The 25,332-nt window shown below is 36.4% G+C and overlaps 1 protein-coding gene across 2 annotated transcripts; it reads left to right on the top strand.

The window, feature by feature from the left end:
• The first annotated feature begins 465 nt into the window (after positions 1–465).
• On the top strand, positions 466–25,228 carry zbtb41 (zinc finger and BTB domain containing 41). Of its 2 annotated transcripts, none has more exons than XM_055014554.1 (11): positions 466–610; positions 17,031–18,287; positions 19,639–19,846; positions 21,142–21,211; positions 21,370–21,517; positions 21,763–21,892; positions 22,044–22,139; positions 22,225–22,331; positions 22,452–22,557; positions 22,705–22,793; positions 23,476–25,228. In XM_055014554.1, exons 2-11 carry the CDS (start codon positions 17,039–17,041, stop codon positions 24,108–24,110), a joined length of 2,838 nt encoding a protein of 945 aa, XP_054870529.1. In that variant the 5' UTR covers positions 466–610; positions 17,031–17,038; the 3' UTR covers positions 24,111–25,228. The 2 variants fall into 2 exon arrangements, with proteins under 2 accessions (XP_054870529.1, XP_054870528.1); XM_055014553.1 differs by having other exon boundaries at positions 21,142–21,241.
• The last annotated feature ends 104 nt before the right edge of the window (positions 25,229–25,332 follow it).

Here is a 25,332-nt window from a genome sequence, read left to right as displayed (position 1 = left end):
GTTTTAATATCAAGAAAGCATTTACAAGGAGAGGAACAAACTTTTCTCTAAAGCATGTTATATTTTATACCATCAACAATAGGAAAATATGAGGAGGTGCAGCAATGTTTTTGTTTCAGTGTGGCCACGGGAAATGAATATCTCTCAGCAACATTATGATTCCAAATTGAATTGCATAAAAGAAAAAATGCATATCTATAAATGCTACAATATATATGGTACACAAAGTAAGTCTGATTGATTATTGATATATAATATAGAAGAGTCTTCGCCTTAATATTGCATTTAGTCAGGTAAATTTGTATTAATAAATAAAACGTATAAGCTAGTTAACAGTTAATGTATTGTTTACAGCTGTGAAGTCCACAAAATATATTATTTCTGGGAAGAAAACAAAAACAAATGCCCCTCAGGAGAGAGCGGAGGTGACGCAGCTCTGCAGAGACAAAAGCTGAAGCAGCCAATCAGAGAGCGGCTTGTTTCGGTGTCAGACATTTCTGTTGGGGTGTTGCAGATATTCAGGAAATTATTATTCCTCCGTTTATTCCACACATTTCTTATGTTTTCTGCGGTGTATCAACGTTTTTTAGACGCCTCCAGTCCTTCGAAGGTAAGATTATTAAAATACGTGTCGATGTAAATGTTCGCTTCCCGGGTTACATTGGAGGTCGTTTGTCAACACTCTCCTCGGAGGGGGGCCACCGTCAGAACACAACATAATGGTGGGGGTCCTTGAGGTGGGAGTGAATTTGCAAATGCAGCTGTTTTGAATGTTCGTTTGTAGTCTGGTTACAAAGCTAGTTTAATTTCACATCTCCGTCAAGCCTCTGCTGTGTGTTGGGCGCAGTGTTTCCAACAAATGGCAGCTTTCTGTTGCGTGTCAGTGGGAAAAAAATCACGGTCAACGCTCGCACTATGCCGTTGTTGTGCACATTTTAGCGCTCGGTTATTTCATTTATGCCAACTTTTCAGCACAACGTCCACCTCATGTTTACTTCGTATTGTTAATGACATCGCTGTTGTTACAGTCATTTACATGCTAAGTCCTTTGTTTAGCTTCACAATCCTGTAAAATGTGAATCACAACCCGTGTTGTGGGTAATACCTGTGGGAACACATGTAACGGTAGTTACAGTTACAGCATTTAAGTTACTATTCAGTTACAGTTACAATATACACAAGTGGTAATCAATGTACACTTACATTCTTTAAAGTCTGCATTATTCACTCTGAAATATAGAGTAGTTGCGGTTTACTTTTTAAAATAGTTTTTTGAGCAAATACCTTAGTTAGCCGAACTGTTAGCTTGTTAGCATTGTCTGAATTTTGCTAGTTAGCTAAGTAACAAACGGTATTTAGAATACAACATTTAAGTTACTCTTCAGTTACAGTTACAATATAAACAAGTGGGAATGAATATACACTTTAAAGTCTGCATTATTCACTCTAAAATATAGAGTTGTTGTGGTTTAGTTTTTAAAATAGTGTTTTGAGCAAATACCTTAGTCAAATTGGTAGCTTGTTAGCATTGTCTGAATTTTACAAGTTTCTCCACCAAGGAATGGTGGAGTTATGTGACGATCAGCATACATCTGTCTGTGAATCTGTCTGTCTGTCTGTCCGTGTGAAACATTACTCAAAAACGGACTAACGGAGTTGATTGAAATTCTCAGGGGAAGTCAGAAATGACACAAGGACCACCTCATTAAATTTTCGCAGTGATGCGGCTTATAGTCTGGATTCACGGCTTTGTTAAGGATTTCCCATTGCCAAATATAGCTTCCAGCACGGCGCAGCTGTAACCATGACAAGTGAACACTGTGTCAGTTACGCTGCTGAGTTTTTTGCTCCAAAATTCATTGGCGACATAATGTAAAGTAGGCCGTGAAAAACACCACGGAAATGTCTTCCTTGAAAAAAAATCATCATGAATTTTGGTGCAAAAAAACGCCGTAGTATACTATGTCAAAAAAAAAAAGCAATTTTTCAACATGTCGTAAAAACGTGCCATATGATGAAATAATGTAAAGTAGGCCTTGAAAACCACTCCAGAAAGGTTTTCTTTGAAAAAAAAAAATCATCATGAAATTTGGCGCAAAAAACGCCATACTATACTGTCGAAAAAAAATGCGATTTTTCAACATGTTGTAAAAACATGCCATATGATGAATAATGTAAAGTAGGGTGTGAAAAACACTCCAGAAAGGTTTTCTTTGAAAAAAAAATCATCATGAATTCTGGCGCAAAAAAACGCCATACTATACTGTCGAAAAAAAAAGCGATTTTTCAACATGTTGTAAAAACATGCCATATGATGAAATAATGTAAAGTAGGCCGTGAAAAACACTCCAGAAAGGTTTTCTTTGAAAAAAAAATCATCATGAATTTTGGCGCAAAAAAACGCCTTACTATACTATGTCGAAAAAAAATGCAATTTTTCCAACATGTTGTAAAAACGTGCCATATGATGAAATAATGTAAAGTAGGCCGTAAAAAACACTCCAGAAAGGTTTTCTTTGAAAAAAAAAAATCATCATGAATTTTGGCGCAAAAAAACGCCATACTATACTATGTCGAAAAAAAATGCAATTTTTCCAACATGTTGTAAAAACGTGCCATATGATGAAATAATGTAAAGTAGGCTGTGAAAAACACTCCAGAAAGGTTTTCTTTGAAAAAAAAAATCATCATGAATTCTGGCGCAAAAAAACGCCATACTATACTATGTCAAAAAAAAAAGCAATTTTTCCAACATGTTGTAAAAACGTGCCATATGATGAAATAATGTAAAGTAGGCCGTGAAAAACACTCCAGAAAGGTTTTCTTTGAAAAAAAAATCATCATGAATTTTGGCGCAAAAAACGCCATACTATACTATGTCGAAAAAAAATGCAATTTTTCCAACATGTAAAAACGTGCCATATGATGAAATAATGTAAGCTAGGGTGTGAAAAACACTCCAGAAAGGTTTTCTTTGAAAAAAACATCATCATGAATTTTGGCACAAAAAAACGCTTTACTATACTATGTCGAAAAAAAATGCAATTTTTCCAACATGTTGTAAAAACGTGCCAGATGATGAAATAATGTAAAGTAGGGTGTGAAAAACACTCCAGAAAGGTTTTCTTTGAAAAAAAAATCATCATGAATTTTGGCGCAAAAAAACGCCGTAGTATACTATGTCAAAAAAAAATGCGATTTTTCAACATGTTGTAAAAACGTGCCATATGATGAAATAATGTAAGCTAGGGTGTGAAAAACACTCCAGAAAGGTTTTCTTTGAAAAAAAAAATCATCATGAATTTTGGCGCAAAAAAAGCCATACTATACTATGTCGAAAAAAAATGTGATTTTTCAACATGTTGTAAAAACATGCCATATGATGAAACAATGTAAAGTAGGCCGTAAAAAACACTCCAGAAAGGTTTTCTTTGAAAAAAAAATCATCATGAATTTTGGCACAAAAAAAGGCCTTACTATACTATGTCGAAAAAAAATGCAATTTTTCCAACATGTTGTAAAAACGTGCCATATGATGAAACAATGTAAAGTAGGCCGTAAAAAACACTCCAGAAAGGTTTTCTTTGAAAAAAAAATCATCATGAATTTTGGCGCAAAAAAACGCCATACTATACTATGTCGAAAAAAAATGCAATTTTTCCAACATGTTGTAAAAACGTGCCATATGATGAAATCATGTAAAGTAGGCTGTGAAAAACACTCCAGAAAGGTTTTCTTTGAAAAAAAAAATCATCATGAATTTTGGCGCAAAAAACGCCATACTATACTATGTCGAAAAAAAATGCGATTTTTCAACATGTTGTAAAAACGTGCCATATGATGAAATAATGTAAAGTAGGCTGTGAAAAACACTCCAGAAAGGTTTTCTTTGAAAAAAAAAAAATCATCATGAATTTTGGCGCAAAAAACGCCATACTATACTATGTCGAAAAAAAATGCCATTTTTCAACATGTTGTAAAAACGTGCCCTATAATGAAATAATGTAAAGTAGGCCGTGAAAAACACTACGGAAATGTCTTCCTTGAAAAAAAATCATCATGAATTTTGGCGCAAAAAAAACGCCGTAGTATACTATGTCAAAAAAAAAATGTGATTTTTCAACATGTTGTAAAAACGTGCCATATGATGAAATAATGTAAAGTAGGCTGTGAAAAACACTCCAGAAAGGTTTTCTTTGAAAAAAAAAATCATCATGAATTTTGGCGCAAAAAACGCCATACTATACTATGTCGAAAAAAAATGCAATTTTTCCAACATGTTGTAAAAACGTGCCATGTGATGAAATAATGTAAGCTAGGGTGTGAAAAACACTCCAGAAAGGTTTTCTTTGAAAAAAACGTCATCATGAATTTTGGCACAAAAAAACGCTTTACTATACTATGTCGAAAAAAAATGTGATTTTTCAACATGTTATAAAAACGTGCCATATGATGAAACAATGTAAAGTAGCCGTAAAAAACACTCCAGAAAGGTTTTCTTTGAAAAAAAATCATCATGAATTTTGGCGCAAAAAAATGCCATACTATACTATGTCGAAAAAAAATGCAATTTTTCCAACATGTTGTAAAAACGTGCCATATGATGAAATAATGTAAAGTAGGGTGTGAAAAACACTCCAGAAAGGTTTTCTTTGAAAAAAAAATCATCATGAATTTTGGCGCAAAAAAACGCCATACTATACTATGTCGAAAAAAAATGCAATTTTTCAACATGTTGTAAAGACGTGCCCTATAATGAAATAATGTAAAGTAGGCCGTGAAAAACAGTACGGAAATGTCTTCCTTGAAAAAAAATCATCATGAATTTTGGCGCAAAAAAAACGCCGCAGTATACTATGTCAAAAAAAAAATGTGATTTTTCAACATGTTGTAAAAACGTGCCATATGATGAAACAATGTAAAGTAGGCCGTAAAAAACACTCCAGGAAGGTTTTCTTTGAAAAAAAAAATCATCATGAATTTTGGCGCAAAAAAATGCCATACTATACTATGTCGAAAAAAAATGTGATTTTTCAACATGTTGTAAAAACATGCCATATGATGAAACAATGTAAATTAGGCCGTAAAAAACACTCCAGAAAGGTTTTCTTTGAAAAAAAAATCATCATGAATTTTGGCACAAAAAAATACCTTACTATACTATGTCGAAAAAAAATGCAATTTTTCCAACATGTTGTAAAAACGTGCCATATGATGAAACAATGTAAAGTAGGTCGTAAAAAACACTCCAGAAAGGTTTTCTTTGAAAAAAAAATCATCATGAATTTTGGCGCAAAAAAACGCCATACTATACTATGTCGAAAAAAAATGCAATTTTTCCAACATGTTGTAAAAACGTGCCATATGATGAAATAATGTAAAGTAGGCTGTGAAAAACACTCCAGAAAGGTTTTCTTTGAAAAAAAAAATCATCATGAATTTTGGCGCAAAAAAACGCCATACTATACTATGTCGAAAAAAAATGCGATTTTTCAACATGTTGTAAAAACGTGCCATATGATGAAATAATGTAAAGTAGGCCGTAAAAAACACTCCAGAAAGGTTTTCTTTGAAAAAAAATCATCATGAATTTTGGCGCAAAAATGTGATTTTTCAAACATGTTGTAAAAACGTGCCATATGATGAAACAATGTAAAGTAGGCCGTAAAAAACACTCCAGAAAGGTTTTCTTTGAAAAAAAAATCATCATGAATTTTGGCGCAAAAAAATGCCATACTGTACTATGTCGAAAAAAAATGCAATTTTTCCAACATGTTGTAAAAACGTGCCATATGATGAAATAATGTAAAGTAGGGTGTGAAAAACACTCCAGAAAGGTTTTCTTTGAAAAAAAAATCATCATGAATTTTGGCGCAAAAAAAACGCCGTAGGGTACTATGTCAAAAAAAATTGCGATTTTTCAACATGTTGTAAAAACGTGCCATATGATGAAACAATGTAAAGTAGGCCGTAAAAAACACTCCAGAAAGGTTTTCTTTGAAAAAAAAATCATCATGAATTTTGGCGCAAAAAAACGCCATACTATACTATGTCGAAAAAAAATGCAATTTTTCCAACATGTTGTAAAAACGTGCCATATGATGAAATAATGTAAAGTAGGCTGTGAAAAACACTCCAGAAAGGTTTTCTTTGAAAAAAAAATCATCATGAATTTTGGCGCAAAAAAACGCCATACTATACTATGTCGAAAAAAAATGCGATTTTTCAACATGTTGTAAAAACGTGCCATATGATGAAACAATGTAAAGTAGGCCGTAAAAAACACTCCAGGAAGGTTTTCTTTGAAAAAAAAATCATCATGAATTTTGGCGCAAAAAAATGCCATACTATACTATGTCGAAAAAAAATGCAATTTTTCAACATGTTGTAAAAACGTGCCATATGATGAAATAATGTAAGCTAGGGTGTGAAAAACACTCCAGAAAGGTTTTCTTTGAAAAAAAAATCATCATGAATTTTGGCGCCAAAAAATGCCATACTATACTATGTCGAAAAAAAATGTGATTTTTCAACATGTTGTAAAAACGTGCCATATGATGAAACAATGTAAAGTAGGCCGTAAAAAACACTCCAGAAAAGTTTTCTTTGAAAAAAAATCATCATGAATTTTGGCGCAAAAAAACGCCTTACTATACTATGTCGAAAAAAAATGCAATTTTTCCAACATGTTGTAAAAACGTGCCATATGATGAAATAATGTAAAGTAGGGTGTGAAAAACACTCCAGAAAGGTTTTCTTTGAAAAAAAAAATCATCATGAATTTTGGCGCAAAAAAACGCCATACTATACTATGTCGAAAAAAAATGCAATTTTTCAACATGTTGTAAAGACGTGCCCTATAATGAAATAATGTAAAGTAGGCCGTGAAAAACACTACGGAAATGTCTTCCTTGAAAAAAAATCATCATGAATTTTGGCGCAAAAAAAACGCCGTAGTATACTATGTCAAAAAAAAAAATGCGATTTTTCAACATGTTGTAAAAACATGCCATATGATGAAACAATGTAAAGTAGGCTGTGAAAAACACTCCAGAAAGGTTTTCTTTGAAAAAAAAAATCATCATGAATTTTGGCGCAAAAAAACGCCATACTATACTATGTCGAAAAAAAATGCAATTTTTCAACATGTTGTAAAGACGTGCCCTATAATGAAATAATGTAAAGTAGGCCGTGAAAAACACTACGGAAATGTCTTCCTTGAAAAAAAATCATCATGAATTTTGGCGCAAAAAAAACGCCATACTATACTATGTCGAAAAAAAAATGCGATTTTTCAACATGTTGTAAAAACGTGCCATATGATGAAACAATGTAAAGTAGGCCGTAAAAAACACTCCAGGAAGGTTTTCTTTGAAAAAAAAAATCATCATGAATTTTGGCGCAAAAAAATGCCATACTATACTATGTCGAAAAAAAATGCGATTTTTCAACATGTTGTAAAAACGTGCCATATGATGAAATAATGTAAGCTAGGGTGTGAAAAACACTCCAGAAAGGTTTTCTTTGAAAAAAAAATCATCATGAATTTTGGCGCAAAAAAATGCCATACTATACTATGTCGAAAAAAAATGTGATTTTTCAACATGTTGTAAAAACGTGCCATATGATGAAATAATGTAAAGTAGGCCGTAAAAAACACTCCAGGAAGGTTTTCTTTGAAAAAAAAAAATCATCATGAATTTTGGCGCAAAAAAATGCCATACTATACTATGTCGAAAAAAAATGCAATTTTTCAACATGTTGTAAAAACGTGCCATATGATGAAATAATGTCAGCTTGGGTGTGAAAAACACTCCAGAAAGGTTTTCTTTGAAAAAAAAAATCATCATGAATTTTGGCGCAAAAAAATGCCATACCATACTATGTCGAAAAAAAATGTGATTTTTCAACATGTTGTAAAAACGTGACATATGATGAAACAATATAAAGTTGGCCGTAAAAAACACTCCAGAAAGGTTTTCTTTGAAAAAAAATCATCATGAATTTTGGCGCAAAAAAACGCCTTACTATACTATGTCGAAAAAAAATGCAATTTTTCCAACATGTTGTAAAAACGTGCCATATGATGAAATAATGTAAAGTAGGGTGTGAAAAACACTCCAGAAAGGTTTTCTTTGAAAAAAAAAATCATCATGAATTTTGGCGCAAAAAAACGCCATACTATACTATGTCGAAAAAAATGCGATTTTTCCAACATGTTGTAAAAACGTGCCATATGATGAAACAATGTAAAGTAGGGTGTGAAAAACACTCCAGAAAGGTTTTCTTTGAAAAAAAAAATCATCATGAATTTTGGCGCAAAAAAACGCCGTAGTGTACTATGTCAAAAAAAATTGCGATTTTTCAACATGTTGTAAAAACGTGCCATATGATGAAACAATGTAAAGTAGGCCGTAAAAAACACTCCAGAAAGGTTTTCTTTGAAAAAAAAAATCATCATGAATTTTGGCGCAAAAAAACGCCATACTATACTATGTCGAAAAAAAATGCAATTTTTCCAACATGTTGTAAAAACGTGCCATATGATGAAATAATGTAAAGTAGGCTGTGAAAAACACTCCAGAAAGGTTTTCTTTGAAAAAAAAAAATCATCATGAATTTTGGCGCAAAAAAACGCCATACTATACTATGTCGAAAAAAAATGCGATTTTTCAACATGTTGTAAAAACGTGCCATATGATGAAATAATGTAAAGTAGGCCGTAAAAAACACTCCAGGAAGGTTTTCTTTGAAAAAAAAAAATCATCATGAATTTTGGCGCAAAAAAATGCCATACTATACTATGTCGAAAAAAAATGCAATTTTTCAACATGTTGTAAAAACGTGCCATATGATGAAACAATGTAAAGTAGGCCGTAAAAAACACTCCAGAAAGGTTTTCTTTGAAAAAAAAAATCATCATGAATTTTGGCGCAAAAAAACTCCATAGATACTATGTCAAAAAAAAAAAAGAAATTTGACCAAAACGACATACTTCAGTACGTCGTCCAAAATATGACATAAAACGTCATAGTATAGTATGTCGTCCAACAAGGAAAAACACATGTACTTCGTTAGCTCAACTGGTTGAGCAGTGGACTCATAAACAGAACTTTGTCAGAGACCCAGGTTCGAATCCCGGTCACGGCGCTATACTGCAGGTCTACCATGTGTTTTTTCTCTTCCTCTACTGCATAACACCAACAAAAGTGCCCACAACACGACTTTGACAAGAACGTCATACTTCAGTATGTCGTCCAAAATATGATATAAAACGTCATAGTATAGTATGTCGTCCAACAAGCAAAAACGCACGTACTTCGGTAGCTCAACTGGTTGAGCAGTGGACTCATAAACAGAACTTTGTCAGAGACCCAGGTTCGAATCCCGGTCACGGCGCTATACTGCAGGTCTTCCCTGTGTTTTTTTCTCTTCCTCTACTGCATAACACCAACAAAAGTGCCCACAACACGACTTTGACAAGAACGTCATACTTCAGTAAGTTGTCCAAAATATGACATAAAACGTCATAGTATAGTATGTCGTCCAACGAACAAAAACGCATGTACTTCGGTAGCTCAACTGGTTGAGCAGTGGACTCATAAACAGAACTTTGTCAGAGACCCAGGTTCGAATCCAGGTCACGGTGCAATACTGCAGGTCTTCCCTGTGTATTTTTGTCTTCCTGTACTGCATAACACCAACAAAAGTGCCCACAACACGACTTTGACAAGAACGTCATACTTCAGTATGTCGTCCAAAATATGACAAAAACGTCATAGTTTAGTATGTCGTCCAACAAGCATGAAAAAGGTTCCCAGGTGGCTCAACTGGTTGAGAGCGTGACTCATAAACAGGACAGCATCAGAGACACAGGTTCGATTCCAGCTCGTGGCCAAAATGTAACAAGAATGTCATAGTTTAGTATGTCATCCAAAATATGACAAAAACGTCATAGTTTAGTATACTGTTCAATATATCACAAAAATGTCATACTTTACGATGGCATTTTTTTTGCACCAAAATTCATGATGTTTTTTTTTCAAAGAAAACCTTTCTGTAGTGTTTTTCATGGCCTACTTTACATTATTTCGCCAATGAATTTTGGCACAAAACATGCCATATTATACTATGTCGAAAAAAAATCCGACTTTTCAACATGTAAAAACGTGCCATATGACGAAATAATGTAAAGTAGGCTGTGAAAAACACTCCAGAAAGGTTTTCTTTGAAAAAAAAATCATCATGAATTTTGGCGCAAAAAAATGCCATACTATACTATGTCGAAAAAAAATGCAATTTTTCCAACATGTTGTAAAAACGTGCCATATGATGAAATAATGTAAAGTAGGCTGTGAAAAACACTCCAGAAAGGTTTTCTTTGAAAAAAAAATCATCATGAATTTTGGCGCAAAAAAACGCCATACTATACTATGTCGAAAAAAAAATGCGATTTTTCAACATGTTGTAAAAACGTGCCATATGATGAAATAATGTAAAGTAGGCTGTGAAAAACACTCCAGAAAGGTTTTCTTTGAAAAAAAAAATCATCATGAATTTTGGCGCAAAAAAACGCCATACTATACTATGTCGAAAAAAAATGCGATTTTTCAACATGTTGTAAAAACGTGCCATATGATGAAAGAATGTAAAGTAGGCCGTAAAAAACACTCCAGAAAGGTTTTCTTTGAAAAAAAATCATCATGAATTTTGGCGCAAAAAAATGCCATACTATACTATGTCGAAAAAAAATGTGATTTTTCAAACATGTTGTAAAAACGTGCCATATGATGAAACAATGTAAAGTAGGCCCTAAAAAACACTCCAGAAAGGTTTTCTTTGAAAAAAAATCATCATGAATTTTGGCGCAAAAAAATGCCATACTATACTATGTCGAAAAAAAATGTGATTTTTCAAACATGTTGTAAAAACGTGCCATATGATGAAACAATGTAAAGTAGGCCGTAAAAAACACTCCAGAAAGGTTTTCTTTGAAAAAAAAATCATCATGAATTTTGGCGCAAAAATGTGATTTTTCAAACATGTTGTAAAAACGTGCCATATGATGAAACAATGTAAAGTAGGCCGTAAAAAACACTCCAGAAAGGTTTTCTTTGAAAAAAAAATCATCATGAATTTTGGCGCAAAAATGTGATTTTTCAAACATGTTGTAAAAACGTGCCATATGATGAAACAATGTAAAGTAGGCCGTAAAAAACACTCCAGGAAGGTTTTCTTTGAAAAAAAAAAATCATCATGAATTTTGGCGCAAAAAAATGCCATACTATACTATGTCGAAAAAAAATGCAATTTTTCAACATGTTGTAAAAACGTGCCATATGATGAAACAATGTAAAGTAGGCCGTAAAAAACACTCCAGAAAGGTTTTCTTTGAAAAAAAATCATCATGAATTTTGGCGCAAAAAAACGCCTTACTATACTATGTCGAAAAAAATGCGATTTTTCCAACATGTTGTAAAAACGTGCCATATGATGAAACAATGTAAAGTAGGGTGTGAAAAACACTCCAGAAAGGTTTTCTTTGAAAAAAAAAATCATCATGAATTTTGGCGCAAAAAAACGCCATAGATACTATGTCAAAAAAAAAAAAGAAATTTGACCAAAACGACATACTTCAGTACGTCGTCCAAAATATGACATAAAACGTCATAGTATAGTATGTCGTCCAACAAGGAAAAACACATGTACTTCGTTAGCTCAACTGGTTGAGCAGTGGACTCATAAACAGAACTTTGTCAGAGATCCAGGTTCGAATCCCGGTCACGGCGCTATGCTGCAGGTCTTCCATGTGTTTTTTCTCTTCCTCTACTGCATAACACCAACAAAAGTGCCCACAACACGACTTTGACAAGAACGTCATACTTCAGTATGTCGTCCAAAATATGACATAAAACGTCATAGTATAGTATGTCGTCCAACAAGCAAAAACGCATGTACTTCGGTAGCTCAACTGGTTGAGCAGTGGACTCATAAACAGAACTTTGTCAGAGACCCAGGTTCGAATCCCGGTCACGGCGCTATACTGCAGGTCTTCCCTGTGTTTTTTTCTCTTCCTCTACTGCATAACACCAACAAAAGTGCCCACAACACGACTTTGACAAGAACGTCATACTTCAGTATGTTGTCCAAAATATGACATAAAACGTCATAGTTTAGTATGTCGTCCAACAAGCGTGAAAAAGGTTCCCAGGTGGCTCAACTGGTTGAGAGCGTGACTCATAAACAGGACTGCATCAGAGACACAGGTTCGATTCCAGCTCGTGGCCAAAATGTAACAAGAATGTCATAGTTTAGTATGTCATCCAAAATATGACAAAAACGTCATAGTTTAGTATACTGTTCAATATATCACAAAAATGTCATACTTTACGATGGCATTTTTTTTGCGCCAAAATTCATGATGTTTTTTTTTCAAAGAAAACCTTTCTGTAGTGTTTTTCATGCCCTACTTTACATTATTTCATCATATGGCACGTTTTTACAACATGTTTGAAAAAGTGCATTTTTTTTCGACATAGTATAATATGGTTTTTTTGCGCCAAAATTCATGATGATTTTTTTTTCAAAGAAAACCTTTCTGTAGTGTTTTTCATGCCCTACTTTACATTATTTCATCATATGGCACGTTTTTACAACATGTTTGAAAAAGTGCATTTTTTTTCGACATAGTATAATATGGTTTTTTTGCGCCAAAATTCATGATGATTTTTTTTTTTCAAAGAAAACCTTTCTGGAGTGTTTTTCATGGCCTACTTTACATTATTTCGCCAATGAATTTTGGCACAAAACATGCCATATTATACTATGTCGAAAAAAAATCCGACTTTTCAACATGTAAAAACGTGCCATATGACGAAATAATGTAAAGTAGGCCGTGAAAAACACTCCAGAAAGGTTTTCTTTGAAAAAAAAATCATCATGAATTCTGGCGCAAAAAAACGCCATACTATACTACGTCGAAAAAAAAGTGCGACTTTTCAACATGTTGTAAAAACCTGCCATATGATGAAATAATGTAAAGGAGGCCATGAAAAACACTCCAGGAAGGTTTTCTTTGAAAAAAAAAAATCATCATGAATTTTGGCGCAAAAAAACGCCATACTATACTATGTCGAAAAAAAATGCGATTTTTCAACATGTTGTAAAAACGTGCCATATGATGAAATAATGTAAAATAGGCCTTGAAAACCACTCCAGAAAGGTTTTCTTTGAAAAAAAAATCATCATGAATTCTGGCGCAAAAAAACGCCTTACTATACTCTGTCGAAAAAAAAATGCGATTTTTCAACATGTTGTAAAAACGTGCCATATGATGAAATAATGTAAAGTAGGCTGTGAAAAACACTCCAGAAAGGTTTTCTTTGAAAAAAAAATCATCATGAATTTTGGCGCAAAGAAACGCCTTACTATACTATGTCGAAAAAAAATGCAATTTTTCCAACATGTTGTAAAAACGTGCCATATGATGAAATAATGTAAAGTAGGCTGTGAAAAACACTCCAGAAAGGTTTTCTTTGAAAAAAAAAATCAGCATGAATTTTGGCGCAAAAAAACGCCATAGATACTATGTCAAAAAAAAAAATGAAATTTGACCGAAACGTGATACTTCAGTATGTTGTCCAAAATATGACATAAAACGTCATAGTATAGTATGTCGTCCAACAATCAAAAACACATGTACGTAGGTAGCTCAACTGGTTTAGCAGTGGACTCATAAATAGAACTTTGTCAGAGACCCAGGTTCGAATCCCGGTCACGCCGCTATACTGCAGGTCTTCCCTGTGCTTTTTTGTCTTCCTCTACTGCATAACACCAACAAAAGTGCCCACAACACGACTTTGACAAGAACGTCATACTTCAGTATGTCGTCCAAAATATGACAAAAACGTCATACTTCAGTATGTCGTCCAAAATATGACAAAAATGTCATAGTTTAGTATGTCGTCCAACAAGCGTGAAAAAGGTTCCCAGGTGGCTCAACTGGTTGAGAGCGTGACTCATAAACAGGACTGCATCAGAGACACAGGTTCGATTCCAGCTCGTGGCCAAAATGTAACAAGAATGTCATAGTTTAGTATGTCATCCAAAATATGACAAAAATGTCATAGTTTAGTATACTGTTCAATATATCACAAAAATGTCATACTTTACGATGGCATTTTTTTGCGCCAAAATTCATGATGATTTTTTTTTTCAAAGAAAACCTTTCTGGAGTGTTTTTCACAGCCTACTTTACATTATTTCATCATATGGCACGTTCTTACATGTTGAAAAATTGCATTTTTTTTCGACAGTATAGTATGGCGTTTTTGCGCCATAATTCATGATGATTTTTTTTTTCAAAGAAAACCTTTCTGGAGTGTTTTTCATGGCCTACTTTACATTATTTCGCCCATGAATTTTGGCGCAAAACATGCCATATTATACTATGTCGAAAAAAAATCCGACTTTTCAACATGTAAAAACGTGCCATATGACGAAATAATGTAAAGTAGGCCGTGAAAAACACTCCAGAAAGGTTTTCTTTGAAAAAAAAATCATCATGTATTTTGGCGCAAAAAAACGCCATACTATACTACGTCGAAAAAAAAGTGCAACTTTTCAACATGTTGGAAAAACCTGCCATATGATGAAATAATGTAAAGGAGGCCATGAAAAACACTCCAGAATGGTTTTCTTTGAAAAAAAAATCATCATGAATTTTGGCTCAAAAAAATGCCATACTATACTATGTCAAAAAAAAATGCAATTTTTCCAACATGTTGTAAAAACGTGCCCTATAATGAAATAATGTAAAGTAGGCTGTGAAAAACACTACGGAAATGTCTTCCTTGAAAAAAAATCGTCATGAATTTTGACGCAAAAAAAACGCCGTAGTATACTATGTCAAAAAAAAATGCGATTTTTCAACATGTTGTAAAAACGGGCCATATGATGAAATAATGTAAAGTAGGCCTTGAAAACCACTCCAGAAAAGTTTTCTTTGAAAAAAAAATCATCATGAATTTTGGCGCAACAAAGCGATCGATTGCAATTCACGGCACTTTTCTGCAGGTGTTCCATGCTTTCCGCTCTAGTTTAGTATGTCGTCCTAAAGGTGGAAACAACATCATGGTTGAGTATTTCGAATAAAATGACATAGTTTAGTATGTCTTCAAAATAAAACGTCGTAGTTTAGTATGTTGTCTAAAATGGGGTAAAAACGTCATCGTTTAGTATGTCATCCAACATGTGGAAAAAATGTCAGTGTAGTATGTTGTCCAAAATGCCGTTAAAGCATCATAGTTTTGTATGTCGTCCGAAATGTCACCAAAAACGTCATCATTTAGTATGTCATCCAAAATGTCATTAAGTCGTCATAGTTTAGTATGTCGTCCAACAAGAGGACAGAAGGTGCCTAGGTAGCTCACCTGGTTGAGAGGATGACATAAACAGGACTGCTTCAGAGAAGCAGGTTAGATTCCATCTCGTGGCCCTTTACTGCAGGCGTTCTCTTCTTTCCTTTCTAGTTTAGTATGTTATCCTCAAGGTGGAAACAATGTCATAGCTGAGTATTTCGACAAAAATATCATAGTTTTGTATGTCATCAAAATGGGGTAAAAACGTCATAGTTTAGTAATGTCGTCCAAAATGTGACCAAAAACGTCATAGTTTAGCATGTCATTAAAACTTCATTGTTCAGTATGTGGTCCAAAATGTTGAAAAAAGCCATAGTTTCGTATGTCGTCCAAAACGTTGATTAAAACGTCATAGTTTAGTATGTTGTCCAAAATGTGACCAAAGACGTCATAGTTTAGTATGTCGTCCAAAATTTCACCAAAAGCATCATCATTTAGTATGTCATCCAAAATGTCATTAAGACATCATAGTTTAGTATGTCGTACTAAATGTGGAAAAAAACGTCATCGTTTAGTATGTCGTCCAACAAGGGGACAGAAGGTGCCCAGATAGCTCAACTTTTTGAGAGGGCAACTCATAAACATGACTATGTCAGAGACGCAGGTTCCTTTCCAGCTCATGCCCCTTTACTGCAGGTGTTCCCTTCTTTCCTCTCTAGTTTTGTATGTCGTCCTCAAGGTGGAAACAATGTCATAGCTTAGTATCCATCCATCCATTATCTATACACCGCTTAATCCTCACTAGGGTCGCGGGGGGGTGCTGGAGCCTATCCCAGCTGACTCGGGCGAAGGCAGGAGACACCCTAGACAGGTCGCCAGTCTGTCGCAGGGCCACATATATAGACAAACAAGCACTCACACATTCACACCTACGGGCAATTTAGAATAATCAATTAACCTCAGCATATTTTTGGACTGTGGGAGGAAGCCGGAGTACCCGGAGAAAACCCACACATGCACAGGGAGAACATGCAAACTCCATGCAGAAAGATCCCGGGAAAGCCGGGACGCGAACCAGGGACCTTCTTGCTGCAAAGCGAAAGTGCTAACCACTACGCCACTGTGCAGCCCCATAGCTTAGTATTTCGACTAAAATATCATAGTTTAGTATGTCATCAAAATGGGGTAAAAACGTCATAGTTTAGTATGTCGTCCAAAATGTGACCAAAACGTCCTAGTTCAATATGTCGTCAAAATGTCGTTTAAATGTCATGGTTTAGTATGTCGTCAAAATGTCATTAAAACGTCATAGTTCAGTATGTCGTCTAAAATTGGGTAAAAACGTCATAGTTTAGTATGTCGTCCAACATGTCACTAAAACATCATAGTTTAGTATGTCATCCAAAATATGACCAAAAGCGTCATAGTTTAGTATGCCATCAAACTGTCACTAAAACATCATAGTTTAGTATGTCTTCCAAAATGTGGAAAAAACGTCACGGTTTAGTATGTGTTCCAAAATGTGACCAATACCATCATAAACCCAGCACTTGGGGAGAATACTTAAACATCTGCATTTTTTCTGACAATAGTACAATTTGATCAGCAGTATTTCTTTAAAATTAAGCCTCAGTTAAGTATTCATCCTGTGTGTTCTTGGTTGCCCATCAGACACAGCAATGAAGAAGAAGCTCAGCACGATGCTGCGTCCCAAACGTGGCAGGCAGGTCAGTGCCAACAGTGAACTTGCTACAGACTCATCCACTGCACTGGACTCCAGTTCTCCAGTAAATTCTGAAACTGTGCAAGAATCAGCCTCACAAATCAGACACTTGATGATGTCGCAGCAAAGCCACAACCTCTTGAAGTTCTTGAATGAGGACCGGACTCGGCAGAAGTTCTGCGACATGTCAGTGTCTGTAGGTGGGAAGATCTACAGCGCCCACAAGGTGGTGTTGGCCCACGGGAGCAGCTACTTCCATGCGGAGCTGTCCAAGAACCCCGCTGCAACAACACATGTGACTCTAGACCACGTGGAAGCCTCTGTTTTCCAGCACCTGCTTGGCTTTTTGTACACAGCCGAGTGCATTGTTGCAGAGACTGAGCTACCGGCTCTGACTGAAGCTGCACGATTCCTGGACATGATGGATATATTAAAGCTGTTATGCGAAGAAGAAGAGCACAACCCTGTAAGTGTGATCCAGGCTGAGACAAGAGGCTCTCCAAAGGTGGAAATAAGCTCCAGTGACTCATCAGGAGCTGACACAGACCTCCAGAGCCTGCCTGATGTTAAGTGCACCTCGTTCAGTCGCCGGTTTAACACTCAAAACTCCCTGCAGAATGACATAGCTGAGGTTCACACTGATGAACAGCAGGAAGCTTCAGCTGAAGAAGTGAAGACGACTGGCCAGAGGAGCGCAACAACACGGAGATCAGCTCGTCGGAAGAGAACGCCCACCAAGTACAAGAGAGATGATGTAGAATGCTCTGTTGCCACTCCTGAGGAAAAACAAAGAACTGTATCATCAAGGCAGCAAAATGAAGGCAGAGGAGAAGCAGCAGCAGCAGCAGCAGAGATGGTTATGAAAACCCAGACGACTACACTGGATGAGACATCTAAACCCACTCTGGGGGACGACATGATGGATGAGGAGGAGGACGAAGAGGGAGGAGACATAAATGCAGACTTTGCTGCTCACAAGAAAGTTGCTGGGGTTTGTGGCCCAGACAGAAGTGTAAGCCAGCAGGGTTCACAAGCAGAAAGGACAGAACAACAGTCTGCTCAGGTGGAAGTACATGTGACAGCAGCAGCAGGAAGCTCCAACCAGATTCCTGTTTATCCTGAAGGTCTGGCTCCGGTCATCATCCAAACCTCCAGCAAGAAGACTCTCAAGTGTCCCAAATGTGACAAGACCTTTGACCGTGCAGGTAGAGTAAAGTCTAGAAGATTAGTTTTTATCATTAGTGCTTGTTCTTGCAGCTGAAGTGTCAGTAGTAGAGGGATAGTTGTGTTACTAGTCAGCTTACCGAGAACGGACTTTATTGTCCTACATGGTTTTTGGGGAGGCCAGTCCTGGTTCAGTTGGCTTCCTACACAAACAAGTGTAACGTGGAGACTTGAAGTCTGCTTTGAGAATAGACTTCATCCCTAATACTACCAACATATTTAACTTACAGGGACAACCAGCTGCTATAAGAAACAAAGGACATAGCAAAATATTAACTTGGTTACTAATTTACATGTTGTGTACAACCAAATTATATCCCTTGTTTACAAATTGCAGCTTTTATTTCAACTTTAATCCACATTTGTACTGAAAAACTGATTTGACATCCTTGAATTGTGGTGTCATTTGTTTTTCTGTAAATTCAAGTTAACATTATTTGTGTTATATTCATGTCTCAAAATTTTAGCAACGCCAAATCTGTCCCATCTTGATCTGCTTGTCATTATTAAAAAAACAATCTTGTTGTCATCAAAACTGCACTTGGGAACAAAAGTTTGCTTACACTTGTAAATGGATGGAATCATTGAAACACACATGTCTTTGTCACCAGAAAATAATCATGCATTTTGCTTCTTTCATAGATTTATCATAAGTCTTCTGGAAATATGAGCAAATCTGCTGGATCAGAAATCTACAGACAGCAATTCTAATATTTGATTAAATACCCTTTGGCCAATTTCATCTCTATTAGATGCTTTTGATAGCCGTGTACAAGCTTCGAACAAGTTTCTGGTCGTATCTTTGACCACTTACATCTTGACAGAATGGTACAGTTCAACTAAATTTGTTGGCTTCCTGACACAGACTTGTTTCTTCATGACAGTCCACAGGTTCTTGATGGGGTTTAAGTCAGGACTTTGGGAAGACCAGTCTAAAACCTTTAATCGATGCAAACTTTTGTTTACAACTGTAAATTATGCAAATGTATTTAAAACTATTTAGCTCTTAGAAACTGCATCAACTAGATATTTCTTCTTGCTCACCTTTCCCCTTTGTCTTCTCCCTTTGCAGCTTTCAAAATGACTGACGATAATTTGTGATACTTTAGGACCCATGGCAAACATAAACTAAATAAGTAGTTTCATCTATTAAAACTACATAGGTTCCTCTTCGTCCTGTTTCGAAACACGGCAAGTTTCTTATAACCCGATGAACACACAAGGTCAAAGTCACTGTAGGAGCATGTTTATCGATTGTGATTATGTTAATGTCTCATAAGTGTTTCAGGTACAATATGTTATTACTTCACCCACCTTTCCTGCCAATTTTAGGGAAATATGAGAGTCACACCCGAGTGCACACAGGAGAGAAACCGTTTCAGTGTGACATCTGTCTTCAGCGTTACTCCACCAAGTCCAACCTGACGGTACACAAGAAGAAGCATGCCAGCGACGCTCCGTTCCAGAAGAAAGAGCACAAATGTCCCTTCTGCAACAAACTCCATGCCAGCAAGAAAACTCTGGCCAAACATGTCAGGAGGTGAGACATGATCATGTTCCATTTGTTTAACTTTCTGTAGCAGCACAACTCCTTTTCCAAGCTCTTGTAATATCACAGATTGACTACTGTAACTCCTTACTGGCAGGCCTCCCTGCATCCACAGTCAAACCTCTGCAGGTGATCCAGAACACAGCAGCACATCTGGTTTTCAACCAGCCAAAAACAGCACGTCACCCCGCTGTTCAGATCGTTTCACTGGCTACCAGTTGCTGCCCGCATAAAATTCAAAACTCTGACACTTGCATTCAAAACTGCAATGAAAACAGCTCCCTTCTACCTGAACTCTCTCATTCAGATCTGCACTCACTTCCGCTCACTACTACGCTCGGCCAACAAAAGGCGCTTGATACAACCATCACAACAGGGCCGGTTGATAGCTGGACTCTTCTCTTCTGTGGTTCTGTGGAATGAGTTGCCAAAACTATTTGATCTGCAGAGTCCCACTCAGTTGTTAAGACTAAAAAACAGCTCTTCACTGAACACCTTTGCACTTAACAGACTGCAAAAAAAACAAAATAAAATAAAATAATAATAATAATTAAAAAATTCTATTACGTCTGCAGTGCCTGTAGACACGACGGTCCTATTATAACTCATGAACTTGTTTTATGACACTTATCCAGTTATTGTTTCCTCCTGACTAGATCCTTGCTTGTGTTGTATCTACTCTCAGATGTACGTCGCTTTGGATCAAAGCGTCTGCTGAATGAAACTGTAGAATTGTAGAACTGTATATGAAGTCTGGGTCACAGAGTTGATCTGAATCCAGTGTAGATTGGTATATTCTGAATTTCAACTTCAGATAGTACATTGTGGTTTCTCAGTTAGCTAGCTCAGAGACTGCCAGCTGAAGATCCTGGTTCTACACAACTAATTACACATAGTTGTTAAGTCATTTTAGTTGTCTTTATAAATTATGTTACTGGAAGAATGAAGGGAATAAAAAGTCTCATAGTTACTTTGGCATTTCACGAACATACAGTTAAGCCTCATGGTGGTGCTAGAGGAAAAGTGGTTGACCTATAGACACTACCAACTGTGACTCTGATTCTACCATTTTATATCTTTAAAATGGCTGTAATATTGCAGTGGAGGAAACAGTATCAGCAAACACTGTGGTGATGAATTAGTTAAAATGCTTAATGTTTTTATACTGACTGTGTTGTTCTGGTTTTGTGCGGCACTGATCCTCTGCTGGATCTCTGTGCAGACATTAGTTGAGCTGCTGCTGTAGTCTTATTGTGTATAATCTCATATCTTCACTGTTCTTCCAGGTTTCATCCAGACCACATCCAAGAGTTTCTCACCAAGAGGAAGAGGAAGAGTGAGGGCTGGAAGTGTGCTGTAAGGACGAGTTTCAGTTTTAGAATATTCGTAGGTTGTCAACAGTATTATTCACAAATGTATTGTGTGTGATGTAAGCTTTCAAATGTGATGATGAATTAATGAATTTTGATTATTCAGATCCTAATTGTCTGTAAATTTGTAACTCTTTGAACCAGATTTGTTTGAAGACCTTCACACGCAGACCTCATCTGCAGGAGCACATGATCCTTCACACACAAGACCGGCCTTTTAAATGCTCCTTCTGTGACGAATACTTCAAATCCAGGTTTGCAAGGCTGAAGCACCAAGAGAAGTACCACTTAGGTGAGAAATGTACCATGAAAACATACATTTTTTGGTACTGTAAAATTGAATATTAAAATAAAGAGAATTCAGAAGATAAAATATAAATTTTTCAACTTGTAGTATATGACAAACCTGTCATTACAACCTTAACATGGTTAACTGCTGTAATTCTAATAGCTGCTAATTGATTTAAAAGGTTAGTAACAAAGTTACTGAAGCAGTTAATGCATTGGAAAAGAGATTTTATCGTTTCTCATCCTCAGGCCCATTTCCCTGTGAGATCTGTGGCCGTCAGTTTAATGACACAGGCAACAGAAAGAGGCACATTGAGTGCACACATGGAGGCAAAAGGAAATGGACCTGCTTTGTTTGTGGGAAATCAGTGAGGGAGAGGTACGTTTCTGTCCCTAAACTTTCTCCTCCTGGTCTACCTGGAAGTGCAAATTGTTATTAATATTATTATTAAGTATTATCAAAGCCTAAAACTTCTATTTTTACAGTCTGATCTGCAAAAATCTTGTGAAATTATGTTTTCTTCTTACAGGACGACACTAATGGAGCACTTGAGGATTCACAGCGGAGAGAAGCCTCACCTCTGCAGTATTTGTGGCCAAAGTTTCCGTCACGGCAGCTCCTACAGGTGGGTTCAGTGAGATTGAGAGAGAGCGTTTGGTGATGTTTTATTGATAGATTTGCCTGTGATTAACAAACTGTTCCTTGGACAGGCTCCACCTCCGAGTCCATCATGATGACAAGCGTTACGAGTGTGACGAATGTGGGAAAACCTTCATACGCCACGATCACCTGACCAAACATCAGAAAATACACTCTGGTGAGCCTAAGAAAGACAGTAGCGGGACTCTCCTGTGTTTGTCTTGTCCACACAGATTCACACAGAGGAAGATGCTATTCCAATCAGTTTTTCTTTTAAGTTTGCTTATGTGTATTACAGGTGAAAAAGCACACCAGTGTGAAGAATGTGGCAAGTGCTTCAGACGACATGATCATCTGACAGTCCACTACAAAAGCGTTCATTTGGGAGAGAAAGTTTGGCAGAAGTATGCTGAACAAATCACAGCATTATTCTTTTTTTTTGTTAGTGGAGGAAATGTTTCTCCTACTGCTCCATTTCAGATTAGCCTGGAAGTTTCACAAAAGCTCCAGGTTTCTGTCTGCATTAATGCAGCTTTTTTTTCCCCCATCAGATATAAAACTGCTGTACATCAGTGTGAAGTTTGCAAGAAAGAGTTTAAAGGAAAGTCCAGTCTAGAAATGCACTTCAGGACACACTCAGGTAAGAAAACAAAGAAGTCAATGGATATATTTGTTTGAAAATATATATGAGAAGAGAAATGTGACAGTTAGATGCTTCAGAAACTTATTTTCTTAACACTCCTTAGATACTGCCACTAGGCTTGTCAAGGCTTCTGTTGGAGTTTAGCACATATGAACTGTGCCATTTAAAGGATGCAGTCTATGAGGCATTGATTGATTACAAACCAGTTGATGATCCATTCAGAGAAAATAAAGGAGCAGTGTTTTTGTGTTTTGCAACGCAGACCTGATTATTCTGTAAAAATGACATTAAAATAACATCTTCTTCTACAGAACGCTTGAAGTGTTGGGATGCTTATTGTAGAAAAACATAGTTAGACATTAGATTATTTTAAGCCATATCATATGTTTTCTGCTTACAGCAAAAAAGATCGAATGTTGACTGTGACAAAGTAATGCTTTGTGATTTTCTTTGAGTTTGGCTGGAATTTCTCAAGTATTAACTTTCCCAAACCAAATACAGAATAGCTCAGTTTGACATTTTGGTTCTCAAGAGGTGATATCAAAAGACACAGTCCTCAAACTCTTTAGATATTGAGTGCTGCTGTTACTAGTGCATCTGAGACATTCAGAACATAATCTTAACAAGAAGCAAAAGAAATAACTGTCTGAATGTAATTTTCCCATATTCTGTGTCACAGGTGAGAAACCTCACCGATGTCCTGAGTGCCATCAGACATTTCGGATCAAGAAGACTCTAACAAAACACATGGTGATCCACTCAGACGCTCGTCCTTTTAACTGTCCCCACTGCAGCGCCACCTTTAAGAGAAAAGACAAGCTCAAGTACCATGTGGACCATGTGCACAGTGCCCGGTTCACTGAGCAGCCTCTCAGCACGCTCGGCGAGGACAAAATAGTCTCCATTCCCTTCGAGGAAACCTCCAAAGCGTACCACACCGAGCCTAAATCGACCCTCCAGAGCCCCCCCACCTCCACAGATGCCTGCGTGCCCGTCTCTTTAGTTCCTGTCCAGATGGCCGGAGGAGGGCAGGGCGACTTGAACGCTCACAGAGCCTCGTCTCTCTCCTCCCAGACTCACAGCCATGTCAGCATGCAGGCTCAAGGACAGCAGCAGAACTCTGGCTACCAGGCGGCTACAGACCTGGCCTTCTTAGAGAAGTACACCCTCACCCCTCAGCCTGCTAACATCGTCCACCCCGTGAGGCCCGATCAGATGCTGGACCCTCGAGAGCAGTCGTACCTGGGCACACTGCTGGGCCTAGATTCAGCTTCTTCTGTGCAGAACATCTCCAACTCTGATCACACTCACTGACGCTGCTCAGCCAAAAAACAGGACTTTAAGGCACAGTCCAACAAACAATGGAGAAATGTCATGGGACTGACAGACGCTACAGTATTAACCTGTACAGTAGATTCACATTTTAAAACTTCTTTATCACTGACCTCCTTGTAAAATCATTGGAATCAAGACACAAAAAAATGAAGTGCTGTTATTAAATAACCAGACTGGGACTATTTCATTCTAACCACAGTCTGCATGCCTAAACCACATGGTACACATTCACCAATAGGTGAGCACAAACAACCCCTGAAAATTTCACTGCAACTTGAAATTAATACAGTTGAATTAAATAAATAAGTACAACTGGATTGCAACATTAGTCTCATCATTTATTAACTTCACTTAGCACATATCTGCACTTGATTTATTTGGCACTTGTTGAAATGTGGCACCTATTTGATGTTCATCCATGTTACAGTAAGCTCACATGTATTGGTCACTAATATGAATAAATTTGGGAAGAAGAACACAATGAATATAACTGAAACAAGTGTCTTTGTATTAGATGATAACACAAAAAATCAGGCCAAGTTCAACAATGTTTTTTCTTCATTTTGTATTGTTTTGTTTTAGCATCAATGCAATTGTCTTTTTAATTAATTAGCATTAAAATAATAGACAATTTTGATTAGATTTTTTTCAGTAAAATGTTTTTCCTTGTCATTTAGTGGTTCTAACTTCTGACTAATTTGGGTTTATCAAATAAATATCTTTCGGTTATTTGATTCTAAAAAGAATCACTAATGGCAGCCTTGTAATATTGGCTGGAATAAACTTCAACTGTGGCCTTAACTTAAACTGTAATATATGTGCGGCCTGTACAACCTGTTACACAAAGGCTTTGGGTTTGCTCTGTAATGCAAAGTTAACATTTAGGAAAGGAGTTTCTTTTTACTCCTGCAGCGTACATATGAGCACAATGACTATTTGAAGCTATGTATGTGTGCGAGAACTTTCCTTTAAAGAAAAATGTTAAATAAAATGTTCAGAAAGACCATTTTGTCTACTCAGGAATATTTCTGTCTTGAAGATTCTTCCCATTCTGAATCATTGGTGTGTCGTGATCAATAAAACTTTAACTGAAAACACTGATGTGTAATGTGTGTGACAGGCAGCTCCTGGATTTATAACATTTGAGATTTAGTCTGGATAAGAGATGGATGGGTTGCTTTTGAGACACAATAGAGATACA

This window comes from Amphiprion ocellaris, chromosome 10 (genome assembly GCF_022539595.1).
Source record: "Amphiprion ocellaris isolate individual 3 ecotype Okinawa chromosome 10, ASM2253959v1, whole genome shotgun sequence".
NCBI lineage: Eukaryota > Metazoa > Chordata > Actinopteri > Pomacentridae > Amphiprion > Amphiprion ocellaris.
Note: the sequence above shows the minus strand (reverse complement) of the source record. Positions and strands in the feature narration are given on the sequence as shown.

Excerpts from the sequence above, each read along its gene's own strand:
- zbtb41 (XM_055014553.1), top strand. The coding sequence starts at position 17,039 with ATGAAGAAGAAGCTCAGCACGATGCTGCGTCCCAAACGTGGCAGGCAG. Across the intron at positions 22,140-22,224 it reads CGTCACGGCAGCTCCTACAG|GCTCCACCTCCGAGTCCATC; the intron begins GTGGGTTCAGTG and ends TTCCTTGGACAG. Across the intron at positions 22,558-22,704 it reads GGAGAGAAAGTTTGGCAGAA|ATATAAAACTGCTGTACATC; the intron begins GTATGCTGAACA and ends TTCCCCCATCAG.